The 14,669-nt window shown below is 41.6% G+C and overlaps 1 protein-coding gene and 1 long non-coding RNA gene across 3 annotated transcripts in view; both read right to left on the bottom strand.

Moving 5' to 3' along the window:
• The window catches only part of LOC135114082 (uncharacterized), a 137,811-nt gene extending 135,678 nt beyond the window's left edge, over window positions 1–2,133 (bottom strand). The window contains exon 1 of the long non-coding RNA XR_010275206.1: window positions 1,638–2,133. This is a non-coding gene — a long non-coding RNA (uncharacterized LOC135114082). The remainder of the gene's footprint in view (window positions 1–1,637) is intronic.
• Window positions 2,134–2,676: 543 nt separating this feature from the next.
• Window positions 2,677–12,367, bottom strand: LOC135106844 (protein O-linked-mannose beta-1,2-N-acetylglucosaminyltransferase 1-like). 2 transcript variants are annotated; one of them, XM_064016214.1, is made up of 13 exons: window positions 11,984–12,367; window positions 10,623–10,673; window positions 10,036–10,112; window positions 9,620–9,823; window positions 8,980–9,200; window positions 8,189–8,315; window positions 7,945–8,015; window positions 7,172–7,432; window positions 6,362–6,557; window positions 5,733–5,923; window positions 4,909–5,095; window positions 4,420–4,529; window positions 2,677–3,467 (listed from the first exon to the last, which is right to left on the bottom strand). In XM_064016214.1, the coding sequence occupies exons 1-13, from the start codon at window positions 12,072–12,074 to the stop codon at window positions 3,269–3,271; spliced, it is 1,986 nt and encodes a 661-aa protein (XP_063872284.1). In that variant the 5' UTR covers window positions 12,075–12,367; the 3' UTR covers window positions 2,677–3,268. The 2 variants fall into 2 exon arrangements, with proteins under 2 accessions (XP_063872284.1, XP_063872291.1); XM_064016221.1 differs by having other exon boundaries at window positions 8,189–8,312.
• Between the last annotated feature and the right edge of the window lie 2,302 nt (window positions 12,368–14,669).

The following is a 14,669-nucleotide window of genomic DNA, read 5'->3' as shown; positions in this document are numbered from 1 at the left end:
TTTTTTTTTCTCTCTCTCTCTGTCTCTCTCCACTGCTGTTAGTTCTTTTTTTTTCCCCCTTCAGTCTCACGCACAGTTCCTCCTTTTCGCTGCCTCTCCATCAGTGAGCCTTCCTCTTTACCAGCGCCGCCGTGACTCTCTCTCTCTCTCTCTCTCTCTCTCTCTCTCTCTCTCTCTCTCTCTCTCTCTCTCTCTCTCATTCCTCCTCCACCAAAACTCAAGGTGTCCTCACTCACACGTCCTGCCTTTTTATTATTCCTCTTTCCACCTCACTCACTCCCTTTCCATCGATCCACTGGCAGACAAGCTCCTCCGCCGCCAATATCCAGCCCCACTCACAGCTTAAGCTCTCTCCCTCTCTCTCCGTCTCCCTCTCTATCTTCCTCTCCCTCTCCATTCCCTCCCCTTCCCTTCACAGTCGGCTATGCATATTTTCCCTCTGTCCCTCGCGCTCCCTCCTCGGCCTTTCCATGGGTTCGCGGGCGTCTTATCCGCGGCTCTTCTGTCTGCTCCCCTCGTTTCTCAAGCCTTTCCTCGGGTCATCCTGCCGCTCGTCTTGCCTTCTCGCTTCCCAGTGATGGCTCAACTTTGCTATATATTCACCCAGATTATTTTTCGTCGCTGTTCTTCCTCTCTTTCTTCTTCAGCGGCTTCTTCACTTTCCTCTTTCCTTGCTCTTTTTTCTCCACGGCCTCTCCCTTCCTCCTTTATTTCCTTTGCTCTCTCTCTCTCTCTCTCTCTCTCTCTCTCTCCTGTGTAGTAAAGTAACGTGATGAGTAGCACGGTATCTCATTAACAGTGTTTTGCCCGTCTGCCTTGTCATTCTTCCCTCGCCCTCTTCTCCCTTCCCTCCCTCCTCCCACAGGCTGGTCGCCGTGAGAACAGTCGCAGATGAAACACCTCCTGCTCACAGCGGCCGAAAATTGGCAGGGGCCCAAATCCTGACCAATTGTTGAACCACCTATTTCCTAAGCGTAATAGGCTTAACAAGAGGGAATAAGGTGACGGTGAGTTGATACTGACGAACTGGGGTGGTCTGGGAGGGCGGCGTGTGGTGAGGAGCGGGAGTCGTAAGAGTAGTAATGTTGGAAAGTGAAGTGGGTGGTCTTGTGTGAGGAGAATACGGGGAGAAGGGTGGAGTGAGAGAATGATTTACGCGCACTAATGGAAAACATGGTGAGGTTGTGGGGTTGCCGGTGAAATAAATAGACTATAATGAACAATGAGTGCATGAAAGTGGATGATAAAATACGAACTATTGCAGGAGCACACAGCAAACGAAATTGGACTAACACGTGATAATTAAAAGAGCAAAGTGAGCAATAAGTAAAGGAGTGAAGTGGATAATAATAATAATAACACAAACAAGTACTGAAAAACACACAGCGCTTAAAGTTTAGAGGGAGAAGTGATAATTAAAAGAGCAAAGTGAACAAAAAGTAGAATAACACAATGAATAAACACCACACACAAACACACACATACACATCAATAAATAAATAGAGAACACATACACGGAAGAACAACACCACCCTTGCAAGCCTCCTTTTGTCCTCCTGCACCACGCATTGAAGCATAAAGTAGTAATACCATCACCCCACAAATCACATCATTCACCAATACTTTCCACGTCTTACCTCCAATTCTCACTCAAGACTCCCCAGCAGCCAGCCCTCAACTAGGAGCGTCCCTGCAGCAGCGTTCGTAGCCTCGTCAGCCTTTGTCAGCCCTCCATGTGGTAACTTTCGCGGACAAATTTAAACCGTTTTGTCAGGCATACACACACACACGTGCACACGAAGTCAGTCAGCCAGCCTGCCAGTCCGCCCCTCACAGACACACATTCTTTACTGCCACCAGCGCTTCGTAGCAAACTAATCCGATACTGAGGTGCTTCAGCGTGTCGAAGCTCCGAAACGCTTCACTTCACCGCAGGTTTGTCCACACGGCGTCCCGAACCACACGAGTTGCCACGTCCCCCTTTCAGCGTACGAGTATATAATCTGCTCCTTAATCCCCTTCACCCAACACGTGCAAGTAAACACTGAAAGTTTCTGCGGTGTGTACATATTTTTGCATATTTCTAAATGGTGCGGCGCTTAAATGTGTGGAATGTAAATGCGTTTCCGGAGCATTTATTGGGCATGCCGGTATGGGCAGTGCGGTGATGCAGAAAAGGGCGGGACGTGGCTCAGGCCGGCCGGGCGAGGGAAGAAAAATAGAGAAATTCAGTGCATATAACGAAGATAGAGAGAATGTATTTGGTAAAGAGGATTGAATAGATTGGAAGAGGGAGATGGATAGATGTAGATGGAGAAAAAGAGAATGTTGGATAAAGGGGAGTGGAAGGGGAAGGGGAAGAGAGAGAGAGAGAGAGAGAGAGAGAGAGAGAGAGAGAGAGAGAGAGAGAGAGAGAGAGAGAGAGAGACTGGTTTTCGTATTTTGATGCTGAAGCTCACCAGAGTACTAAAATGTTCCTGTTTATATAAAGAAAGTTTCCTGTCCCGGCTTTTCCCCGCCTTAGCTTTTCATGGCACACACACACACAAACACACACACTCACACACACACACACTCTCTCTCTCTCTCTCTCTCTCTCTCTCTCTCTCTCTCTCTCTGACACTATGTAATGAAACGACCAGGAAAATGAACGTATACATTATGGGAAAGGTCTGAAGTGAATGAATAATGCAGCTCCTGTCATAACCATGCTTTATCATACTTATTGTGGCATCTTAAACTAAATCAATAGCAGTAATGATCTCGCCATTGACGTCTTTCACAGTTCTATAGTTCACGGTAGGCAATGTCACAATATAAATCAAACCTTTTCTTGAACATCCATTTATCTCAACGTTGGCCACTCGTTTCTTGAAATATTGAAGTTGAGTTCTTCTTATCTCTTTTCGCCTCGTACTGTTTTGAAGGAGGAATGCCGAGGTGCGTCTAGAACTAAATTAACTAACTCCTTTTTAACTCTTTCTTTGATTTTTTTTTCTTTTTAGAGGGATTAGTTAGTGAAAAGTTGAATGAGCCTTACTCATCCTTATTCATTTATCTATCTATCTATTTACTTACGTACCTGTTCTTATTCATTCATCTATTTATCTATTCACGTATGTATTTTTATTTATTTATTGTATATTAATTGTTCATTTATTCATTTACTTATTCTATTTTTTTTTTTGCTTAGGTGCTCTTCCTTGACAAAAAAAAAAAAAAAAAAAAAAACGGAAAATAGGTTCACACTCGCCCAATAGATCAGGTATCACGCTGGTCTACGAGAGCGCTGAGTCCTCCCACTCTTCAGAACGTTGGTGAGTTCAAGGTCAGGATTGCGGCTGGAGTCACGCGCCACACGGGGATTGTTGGTCACCTGCGTCATCTCCCAGTCGTCCCTGAAAGCCGCCGCCCTTTGCAGCTCCGCCACGGTGGGGAGGTACACCGTGTCCTCGGGGCTGTACACACTGGGGGAGGCAACGAGAAGGGTATGAGTTAACTGACAGTTGTATTTAGTGAAAGTTGAAGGGAAATTAGTAACTATAGGTCCGTTTAGGTGTTTGTCTTTTTTGTGAGTGTGTGATTTGTCTGTGTTTGTTTGTTTTTTTGTGTGTTCGTGTGTGTGTGTGTGTGTGTGTGTGTGTACTACTACTACTACTACTACTACTACTACTACTACTACTACTTTTACTACTACTACTACCACTACCAATACTGCAAACTGATGGCAATACACCAAGACGAAATTTCAAGAGAGGGAAAAAATTAAAACATCTATGCAGACAAATACAATGTAACATAAGATAACATATGCCATCACGGAATCGAGATCTTAAAACTTTCTATGAATTTTATGAATCTTCGAGCTTTATGAATTAATCGATAATATGAACGTTTTCTTACACCTTAACACCAGCTTATTGGCTCTACCGTCACACAGAAGAGTCAACAGTACCATGCAGTCACTAGTTACTAAAATCATAGTAATCAACGGCCACGGAAAAATATGTAGATTACAACAGGTTACTAAATAATGAGTTCATAAAGGATAGCTCACACAAACCTTTCTACTTTCTCTCATTCTTAATCTGTCCACTTCTCTAATGCAACAGTTAACCAGTGTTCTCAACCATTCATTTCCTTTTCTGATAAACTCTGGAGCTCTTTTTCTGCTTCTCTTTTTCCTCCTCCCTGTGACTTGAACTGTTTCAAGAGGGAGGATTCAAGACAATTACCCTCCAATTTTTGACAATGGTTTCTGATTCTGTTTGGGGACTGGCGCCTCAGTGGGCCTTTTTTTTAATCTATTATTATTGTCATTTGCCGGTGCCCCTCCTCCATAAAGAAAAGAAAAAAAAAACTCATTGAAACCAAAATGTGTCATAAGTGTTACTGGGAAGACAAAGAACAGTACGTTACCAGAAGGGCGAGTAAGGGCAGCCCACCAGGAAAACGACAGCGTGGCCCCACCTGAGCCGCATCACGCCCCTGTACATCTCCCGCGTGCTGATGTCATACGTCCGGAAGCACTGGGGAGGAGGCGAGGTGATGAAATTGGTAGTGGGTTCAGGAGCTTTTTTTTTATCCTTTAATCCCCTAGTTTTCCTTGTCACAGTGAGAATAATTAGGTGATGAGAATGTGATTCATTTTCTATTTGTTAATCATTCAGTCTGTCTATCTATTTGTCGAACTATTTATCTATCTGTCTATCCATCTATCTATCTATTTTTACACGTATCTACTTATCAATCAATCAGACTGTTTATCAATATATCGAGTTATCAATTCAGGTACATAAACGTATATATTATTACTTTCCAGATTTGAATAATTGCAAACAAATCAAAAGTACAAACAAAATACAAGAACATTTATAAAGCAACCACTACATAACGAAGTCCACCAACCATGAGAAAGATTTCATAGGTGTGGTACTTGTCGGTGCTGTCCTCGGCGTAGATGTAGATGGCCAGGGGACGCGGGCTGTTACGGGGCACCCAGGTCATGTTGCACAGGTCACGGGAGGGAGGTATGAGTGACTGGGCGGTCTTGAGGTCACGGTGCAGCAGCTCATCATATTTGGCTCTGACTGTTCTGGAGAGGGAAGATTTATGCAGTTTTTCTTTAAATTGTAAGGTATAGGGGGTCTACTTTATTATTATTATTGTTGTTATTGTTGTTGTTGTTGTTGTTGTTGTTGTTGTTGTTGTTGTTGTTACTTTTCTTTTCTAGCGTAATTTCAATGCTTGTCTCTTTTTGAGTCTAAATAACTCCCACGGCCTCACTGCACAAAACTTTCCACTCATTCTCATCTTCATTTTGTCCAACCTATTTATGCAAGAACTATTGAGTACCTTTACTCTCATTTCTCTCACTGATTAACTCTGCAACTCTCTACCTATTTATTTTTTTTTCTCCGTTCCAAAAAGAGAGTTAACGAGACGTCTACGGAGCTAAATTGGCTAACTTTTTTAAAACTTCCCATAATCTACTTTTTGGGAGCGACATACTGAGCGGACTACTTTTTCCTCATTCTCTCTGCTCTAAGCCAGACTCATTGATACGCAAATAAATAAATAAATAAATAAGAAAAAAATAAATTACATGAACAGATAAAGAAATATATAAATATGTGAGAAGTATATATGTATATTTTTTAAATAATAATAAAAAAACAACAACAATAATTCCTCTTGTCATTACTCTGCGTCACTCGCTCAGGATGACTCACAGTTCCACCTCCTCGACGGTCACCTCCGGGTCGCGGTTGTAGATCATGCGGTTGAAGTAGAGTTCCTGCTCAAAGCCGTTAACGTGCACTCCTGACGACCCTGCGTGGAAGGTCCTCGACACCTCGGGGGACACCACGTCACGGCCCTTCCTCAAGCTCTCCCGCGTCAGCCACAGGTCCCAGTCTCCCGTCTGCAGATGAGGATAAACCACAAGGATAATGTAAAAATAATTCAAACAATTTTACTAAGAAAACAAGCACATAAGAAAGGATGCAAGAAGATAATTACCCTACACATGGCAGTCCCTGTATAAAATGTACATACACATACTCATGTATCATTTATATCCATAATTTTATCTAATCTTCTTTTAAAGTCTTTTATGGACTCGGCGCTATACGTGATTACTAAGTGTATATGTTTCAGTCATCTACCATTTTATTTGTGAACTAGTTCCTTTTTATCTCTCTCTCTCTCTCTCTCTCTCTCTCTCTTTTTTTATTCAACTTTATCACGTTTGAGCCAGTTACTTTTTTTTTCATAGATCACTAAATGTAAAGGGTCTGAAATGAGAAAGGAAAATCTATGAAAGTCAGTTCAAGATAAAACAAGTTGGTGTCAGCATTACCCCTTCAGGCACCCAGTTACGTGTGATCTCGGCTGCGTAGGCTCTGGAGGTCAGCCAACCATACATGGGGTAGGACCTGGCCCTCAGCAGCACGCGAGGGTCTCTGGCTGTGTCGGGGAAACTGTTGCTGTTAAAGGCGTTGATGCAGGACACGGTGGGATCACGGTCCAGCAGCGGCGCCACCTGGTGGAAGAACCTGCTGGGCGAGGGGAGGAAAAGGACTATAGGAATATATATATATATATATATATATATATATATATATATATATATATATATATATATATATATATATATATATATATATATATATATATATATATATATATATATATATATATATATATATATATATATATATATATATATATATATATATATATATATATATATATGTGGAAAATTAAATTCTCTATCAACGAAAAATATGTCAGTGTTTTAACTAACAGAAGATGACACTCATGTTACTTATAATATTGTCACCATCTTACTAAAAAAAAAAAAGACAGTGATATGTAAAGTAATGGTGATGTGACAAGCAGGGACGCATGTTCTATGTAATAAAAAAACGTGTTAAAATAAAACAACACAAGATCATGTGCAAAATCAGAAATAATAATTATAATAATATTATCCAGGCGCCAACCTGATCCTAACAGCAGCTTCCGTGCCTTGAGACGGAAGCGTGGAGGAGAGAATGATGAGCTACGACGACTGACATTCCGAGGTGCATGCGGTGGAGGTGAGGTCTTCTCCATGCATTAGTGTAAGGCACCAAGAATTCCCTTCAGAATTGCACCAGAGCCTGACCTGAGGAAGTCCGGAGAAAGAAGCAAGTCGTCCTCCAGCAGGATGGCCTTGTCCGCTGCGGGAAAGAGACGGAACACACTCTGCAGGGCGAAGCGAATGTTGGCGTTGGTTCGGTTCCTCTTGAAACTTTCCGGGCGGTGCACCAGTGAGGCCACGCCCAGCACGCCCGCCAAGGACAGTGTCTCCTGATGGGCGCCGTCCACCACCAGTAACACATCCGTCTGCCACGCCCCCGCCTGCGTGAACAGCTGACGGAGGAGTCTGACATAGGAAAATGAAACGTCATACAAAAGTTATAGGTAGGTAGGTAGATTAACATATCAACAGACAGATGAGTAGACAGACTGACTAATAGGCAGACAGTCAAATAGATAGATAGATAGATAGATAGATAGACAGATAGATAGATAAATAAATTGATAGATAGATAGACAGATGTAGACAGATAGATGAATAGAAAGATAAACAGAGATACAGATAGATAGATAATAAAGTACGAATATAAGAAACAAATATAGGAAAGAAATAAAATAAAAAAAAAAAAAAAATATATATATATATATATATATATATATATATATATATATATATATATATATATATATATATATATATATATATATATATATATATATATATATATATATATATATATATATATATATATATATATATATATATATTGTTTACTCCCTACCCGCCACAGCAAGGATGAAGTAACAACAAACCGAACACTGCTGTGTACATACAGAAGGAAGGGTCGTATGACTCACCTGTATAAGTAATAAGGCTTAGTTGCAGTCACCACCACGACGGGGATTTTCTCTCGCATCGTAATGGTTTTCTGAGGGAGGAGGAAGAGTTGACGCAAGGTTAAGGATGACATCGCTGCGCTCTAGTCATTAAGTGGTCATAAGTTTCGCATCACTGGATATTTCATTATAAATAAATAAATAAAAATAGGTGAATAAATTAAGCGCTTCGTTATCTCTGAAGTGAACCTTTACTTATTTTCACCTGCAGTTTCCGCGTCTCGGGGAAGAAGGGCTGCTCACAGGCACACAGGTCGCTGTATCCTTCATACTGCTCGCAGAAAGTCGCCTGACGCTGCATGCCTGGGACATCGTACCACGCACACCTGCTGCTGCGACGAGAAACGTTCATTATTCCATCTTGTCATCACTTTTACATCTGTTCCCTAGCTCTTCATACTCTATGTTATCCTTTCTCTAGCACAATGAAAATGATACATTGAAAAAAAAAAAAGAAATACACTGACGCATTATACATTTAAACTTCAGTCATCAAAATCTAACAATGATTAATACATATTGCTAGAAAGGTCCTTAGACTTCCTATTCGGATACAAAATCCCATGATTCAAGCCTCAACGGAACAAACAGATCAAGGACAATAACAGTTAAATGCCACATTACCTATGTTTAAACAGAAGTAAATATCTAGTAAATTACGAAAAGCTGTCAATGAGGCTACCGAGCTCAAAGAGTTCATCATCATCATCATCGTCATCATCATCATCATCATCATCATCATCATCATCATCATCATCATCATCATTATCACCATCCCGTTTAATGTCCATATTCTCCATCACGGATTCTGACAGCTTATGAGTCTCTGCCAATTTCTGTTATCGTAAGTAATATGCCCTTTTGTATTCATCCTCCCATGTCTCCCTCACGCACGAGACAACCTTCATTCTTCCTATCACGGATCATGACTTTCACCGCGTCACGTCACTTATTGACACGAACACCCAACACTGCAGACACAACCCTAAAGTTCACCTGCCTGACTCCCGGGTCTTGGCCACGAACACGTCCAGCCGCAGATCACACGCAGGGTATTGCTCGAGCCGCCTCGTGGTGACAGCCTCGCCCAGGGTGGCTCCTCCCAGCACGCCCACCCACGCCCACGTCTCACCCTGAGCAACACGCGACGCCCATTTCGATCCCAGCGCTGTGAGGGCGCCCTCCGCCTCTTGGCTCAGGAACATTACCCACTCCGGCTGAAGGGGAACAGGACCAGGGGGGAGTGGCAGCGATGAGGAAAATATGGTAGTCTAATATGGTAGTGAATTATAATTTGTGTGTTCTGTCCTATGGTGTATTTTACAATGAAACTTCTGTACTAATAATTATATTTGAAGCTTTTCTTCTCTAACAAAGAGATTGCTATCTATGATTATAGAGATTATATACACGAGTTTCATTTTCACTTCTCATTATGCATTGCCTCACATTCATACTATATTTCCTTTTTCTGAGATCAACACACATACACACACACACACACACACACACACACACACACACACACACACACACACACACACACACACAAACACACACACACACACATACACACACACACTCTCTCTCTCTCTCTCTCTCTCTCTCTCTCTCTCATACCCCCTGTTGCACTCACCGCCCCCAGCAACACCACCACCCTGCCGCGCTGCACGGTGGCCATGCACTGCCGCAGCCGCTGGTGCTCTGCGGGCTGGTGCGTCACGAAGTGCTGGGCCATCATGAGGTGGCCGTGAGACTCGTGCACCACCAACACGTGCACCCCGGAATGAGTCGACCCTGGAGTTAACCTCGACGGCCTCTTCCCCTTGCTTTCATACTCCTAATAAGACATGTTGGTTGTTCCAGTGATGTTTGGGAAGAATCAATTAGTGAACCAACTTAAATACACCTTTCATATACTAATCTGCCCCACAAATATTTAACTTATCTATTATTTATCAAATTCACTTACTGCTTTGTTGACATTCATTGCAGAGCTAGGAATGGTTGAATGTTGTCTGTAATACTAAGCGGATTTAATCAATTGCTTACCAGGACGTCATTGATGAAGAGCTGCACGTGGGTATCGACGAGCTGCAGCGTCAGATGGATGTGCCTCTCCTTCGCAGCTGCAGAGGCAAATGCCAAGGTCAGATACAGAGAAAAATCTAATATGTGAAAGTACTATGTGTTCACTACGAGTATATCCCTCGGCTATAATTAGAGTAAAACTTGGAAAAATGTTGCACCTGATTCATGAGAGTTTGTATGAATCTATGCAAGGGAACTTTGACTCTATTCATTAATATTTTCTTCATTATCGACAAGTAACACACCGTATTCACTTCTCCTGTGCTTAGTTTTTCCTCACTCTTATGCCTTTTTATTTGGTAAGAATCTATCAAATGTCAGCTTTTGTGAGAAACCTGTCAGCAGATCATAGGACATAAGATTGAAGGGAAACACAAAACACAGTGGGGGTGAGTCCAGCAGGCTATTCAGCTGTTCATGATTACTCTTCTGCATGTGCCAATACCAAAGCAACAATAACAGCAACTACGACCACCGATACGACACAGCAGCAATTACTGGGTTTCACTCCATGGAATGAGGTTACCATTGACAGTCTGAATACCAACCTTGTATCCGTTCGTAAGTCTCGAGGTCAAACGGCCTAAACTGGCGGTCACCTGTGGATGGAGTGAAGAGGGGAACTGATGTGGTGGTGCATTGGAGACAAGATAAGTAAGATTATGGGAATATAAGCTACAGACGCAAGGTTACAAATATGAATAATGGGAACTCAATATCCCAATGCAATGTTTACCTGCGGATGGAAAAATAATGTGCATCTGAAATTTAGAGGTAATGATGCAAAGAAAACAAGACGGGTAAGAGTAGATAATAAAAGTTACAGTTGCATGGCTGCGAGTATATAAGTATAAATAATGTAGATTTAAAAACATTCTGGTGTCATGGGAATAATTGGATCAATTTGTGAGTGGGTTAGCAAATAGTTTTCCCTTCCTTTCTCTTGTAGTGAAAACACATCGTAAAATAAAATGTTAGCTGACTTGATTATAACTATTCAGAAGTACAAAGCAATGTAATATTTAACGTTTTGTTTGCTTGAAGGAAGCCGACCAAAGGAAAAAAGATCCGTTAAATCGTCGTTTCTCCCACAAAAAAAAAAAAAAAAAAAAATTCGTGATTTTTGCTTTTCTTTCACACAGTGTACGTGGCCTTCAGTTAAATGACGTAAAGCGAATCTATGAAGTAGTACATTGCTTGATATTAGTCTTTCTTTTCCTCAGCATTGATAACTTCTATAAGTTATAAGTACAGATGAAGAGCAGGCAGGCAATACTTTGAAGACTTGAAGTGAACCTTGCCTGTAAAACAGCATTCTTGTATATTCTTGTATTACGACAAAATCAATACGAGTTCAAACGTTTTTTGTATAATGCATAACATTTTTCACTCTCTCGTTAATCTTGTCCTTCACAACAAGTTATCGGCAACTTTATTGAAGTATTTAAACTAAGATAAGTGTTTATTTCTAAGACTGACCAGCTCATTGAAGCGTTGGATATAATTACTGCATTATAAGAACATAATTTGATTTTTTGTAGTCTTCATCGTTCCGAAAAAAAAAAAAAACACATTTCCGACGTCGCGCCCCCAGCTGGAGGCCGAGTGTAGAGGTGAGCGGGGAGCGTGAGGCGGGCGAGTTCAAGGCCAGGGTCGTCAGGTGAGGGACGGCCACCTGGTCCCCAATACCGCCAATACTCAGCAGGTGTGAATGTTTTTCAATACATTGTACTTCACTGAGATATTAAGTGAACATGATTATTACTATTAACAAAAATTAAATATAGTTAGTCATCGTAAATACGTATTATTTCATTATCATTTGAATAACACATACGTATATAGAAAAAAGTAAATTAATAAAATAATTAGTAATTTTACTGCACTGCAAAACTGATATGATACTTACGACCAATATTCCTCCATTTCACAGACAGTTCTCCACGCACCACCACCACCACCACCATCAGCACCACCGCCAGGGTGCCCGCCCACACCATACCGCCAGCACACTGCCCGCCTTGATGCCACCTCCTCTAACATCCCACGATTTCCTTCACACCCAGCAGGCACCCATCGCCCCTACAGCTCACTAATACAGCACACCAGCACAGCGGCGCGGCAGAGGCTACACGTGAATGTCAGTGACGGGCGGCGGGCGGTGGCCACCTCAGCAGTCTCGCCCCGGGCACCTGAAGCAGACGAGCAGGTGCGGAGTTTCCTCATTATCCTTTCTCCTCCCACGAGTGGTTTCTTATTCTGCGCTCGTGTCGCACAATATCAGGCGTGTATACCTGTAAATAGTACATCTGCAGGAAAGTTGTGTATAATGTGGTAGTAAGACCTTTCGAAAAATAATAAATTTCCCCATCATATTCATTATCAGCTCAAAATATAATGAAAATTAAACCTGCTCTTATTTTCACGTTCTTTTTCGTGTGTTAATTCTAATGAAAGGTATCCATTTTATATAAATATTCGCAAAAGCATGTGGTTGAATGTATCTTGAAAATAGAACTGAGGGCTGTGCAGGAGGAAAACTGGAAGAAAATCAGGGAGGACGCGGCATTGATGTGGTGGTGGTGGTGGTGGTGAAGGTGGAGGCATTAATAACGGTAGTAGTGGTGAACGTGGGTTAGAGAAGACACGTGACATGAAAGTCTGCTTACGTAACTTTTTGTTATGAGAATGTCAACTGAACAGCGAGAAAGAAATATAACGAAAGGATAATGTAGTTGTGACTGGTGCGTTCATTACTTAGTTTAGACTCAAGAACAACGGTGTATTGAGTGTGGATGAAGGTCTTGGGCGGCAAAGCAATGAGGTAAAGGTAAGACAAGAGAAATGTTGTTTTATTGGAGTGATGGAGACAATAAACAAGCAAAATAAGACGTATCCTCTACTCTGACTATGAATTATTAGTGTTGAGTCAACGGCGCTTTAAAAGAAAAGATAATTATGAATAGAGATAATTGTTGGATATTAGTACGAATGTTTTATATAAGGGTCACTACATGCTGGAAGGTTCTCTGCTTCTTGCAATTAGCGATATGTTCTTATGCTAAAATGACACCATGACCCTCTGTAACTTCTAGGATATTTTTATTCAGCAAAAATAAAGCCAAGCACTGGAAGGTATGCGCTGCTCGATCATCCTTTGTGGTATCTGTTGTCTCTCTTAACCCTTTGACTGCCACTTTGTACAGTTTTCCCTAATTACCAATAACTCTTAGATATCTTTACTTGTTCTACAGCCACATCCAATCTCTAAAATGGTTGGAAATTGCAAAATGTATTCTTTTAATCCATAACTTTCTTCCAGATGCTTATATAGATTTCATACATTGCATATGGTCGTGATAACTGTTTCGTATCAAAGTGAAAGAATTAAAGTCATACTCTAGACTTGCACCTCACTACGATATTAAGGCAATGAAGAAGCCATATCGACCAGTGACTTAAAATAATGAAAGGTTCTACATTGGTATTGCACGAACAACTGATTACATATCAATACAACCACTTAGGAGCTTAGTACTACTTGAGTGTGCCGCCCTTTCACCACCCTCAGAGGCAGCACCATGAAGACAGCATGGCACAGGGCACGAGGCAACCCTATCGCTCTCCTGCCTCTGCCCGTTATCTGGTCCCTGCTGGCGCCTCACACTGCCGCTGCTCCTGATGTGGCAGAGGGTCAGAAAGCATGGGAATACTTAGCCAGTGAGTGGTGCACTGTTATTGCTGTTGTTGTTGATGATGAGATGGTAGTAAAGTAGTAGTAGTAGTAGTAGTAGTAGTAGTAGTAGTAACCGTAGTAGTAGTAGTAGTAGTAGTACGTGTTGTTGTTAATGTTGTTTTTGTTATTGCTATTGTCGTTGCTGCTACTACTGATAAAGTTTCGTCAATGTTGTTATTACTATAACCATCAATATACAAAATTAATAAATGAATCAATAATTAAAACATATAAATAAATTAATTAATAAATAAGATGAAATAAACAGACATAAGTTACATGAAAGATCACTCCCAAACATCACCTGCCCATACTAACTCATCTCTCGTGTGGCGGCGGCGAGGAGCGGACTCTTCCCTGAGGCCCCTGCAGCCCCCCCACCTCCTCCACAGTGAGTACCTGTACCACCACACCTTTGCTGGAAGGGGATGGGGAAAAAAAAAAAAGGAAAAATAAATGCATTACAAGATATTTTTTTTAGATGTTCATGATATTGACATTGATATCTTACCTGAAAACCACTTAGTTTCATTATACTTAAAATTTAGTCGTTAGTTCACAATTTTTACTCACATGTTCACTAGTTTCCATAATATGTAAGCTTCAGGAGACACGTGGGGCAGCAGCAGCAGCAGCCTCAACGCGCCTCTCGAGGTAGATGCGCACGTCAACACGGAAAACGTGACTGTGCTGATCAACGGTGTGCTGGTGAGTGCAACACCCCCGTCCGATGCTTCGTGCTGCCTCCACCAACCTGAGGAGGTCGATGATGCCTCTTTTTGTACTTGTCCTCCTGTAATTCCTAAGTGATTCAGTTTCTGGTTTAGTGAGCAGTATTATAACAGTGTACACACACACC

Source organism: Scylla paramamosain, chromosome 2 (assembly GCF_035594125.1).
Source record: "Scylla paramamosain isolate STU-SP2022 chromosome 2, ASM3559412v1, whole genome shotgun sequence".
NCBI classification, from domain to species: Eukaryota; Metazoa; Arthropoda; class Malacostraca; order Decapoda; family Portunidae; genus Scylla; species Scylla paramamosain.
The sequence above is the reverse complement of the archived record's forward strand: the minus strand, read 5'-3'. Positions and strand labels throughout refer to the sequence as shown.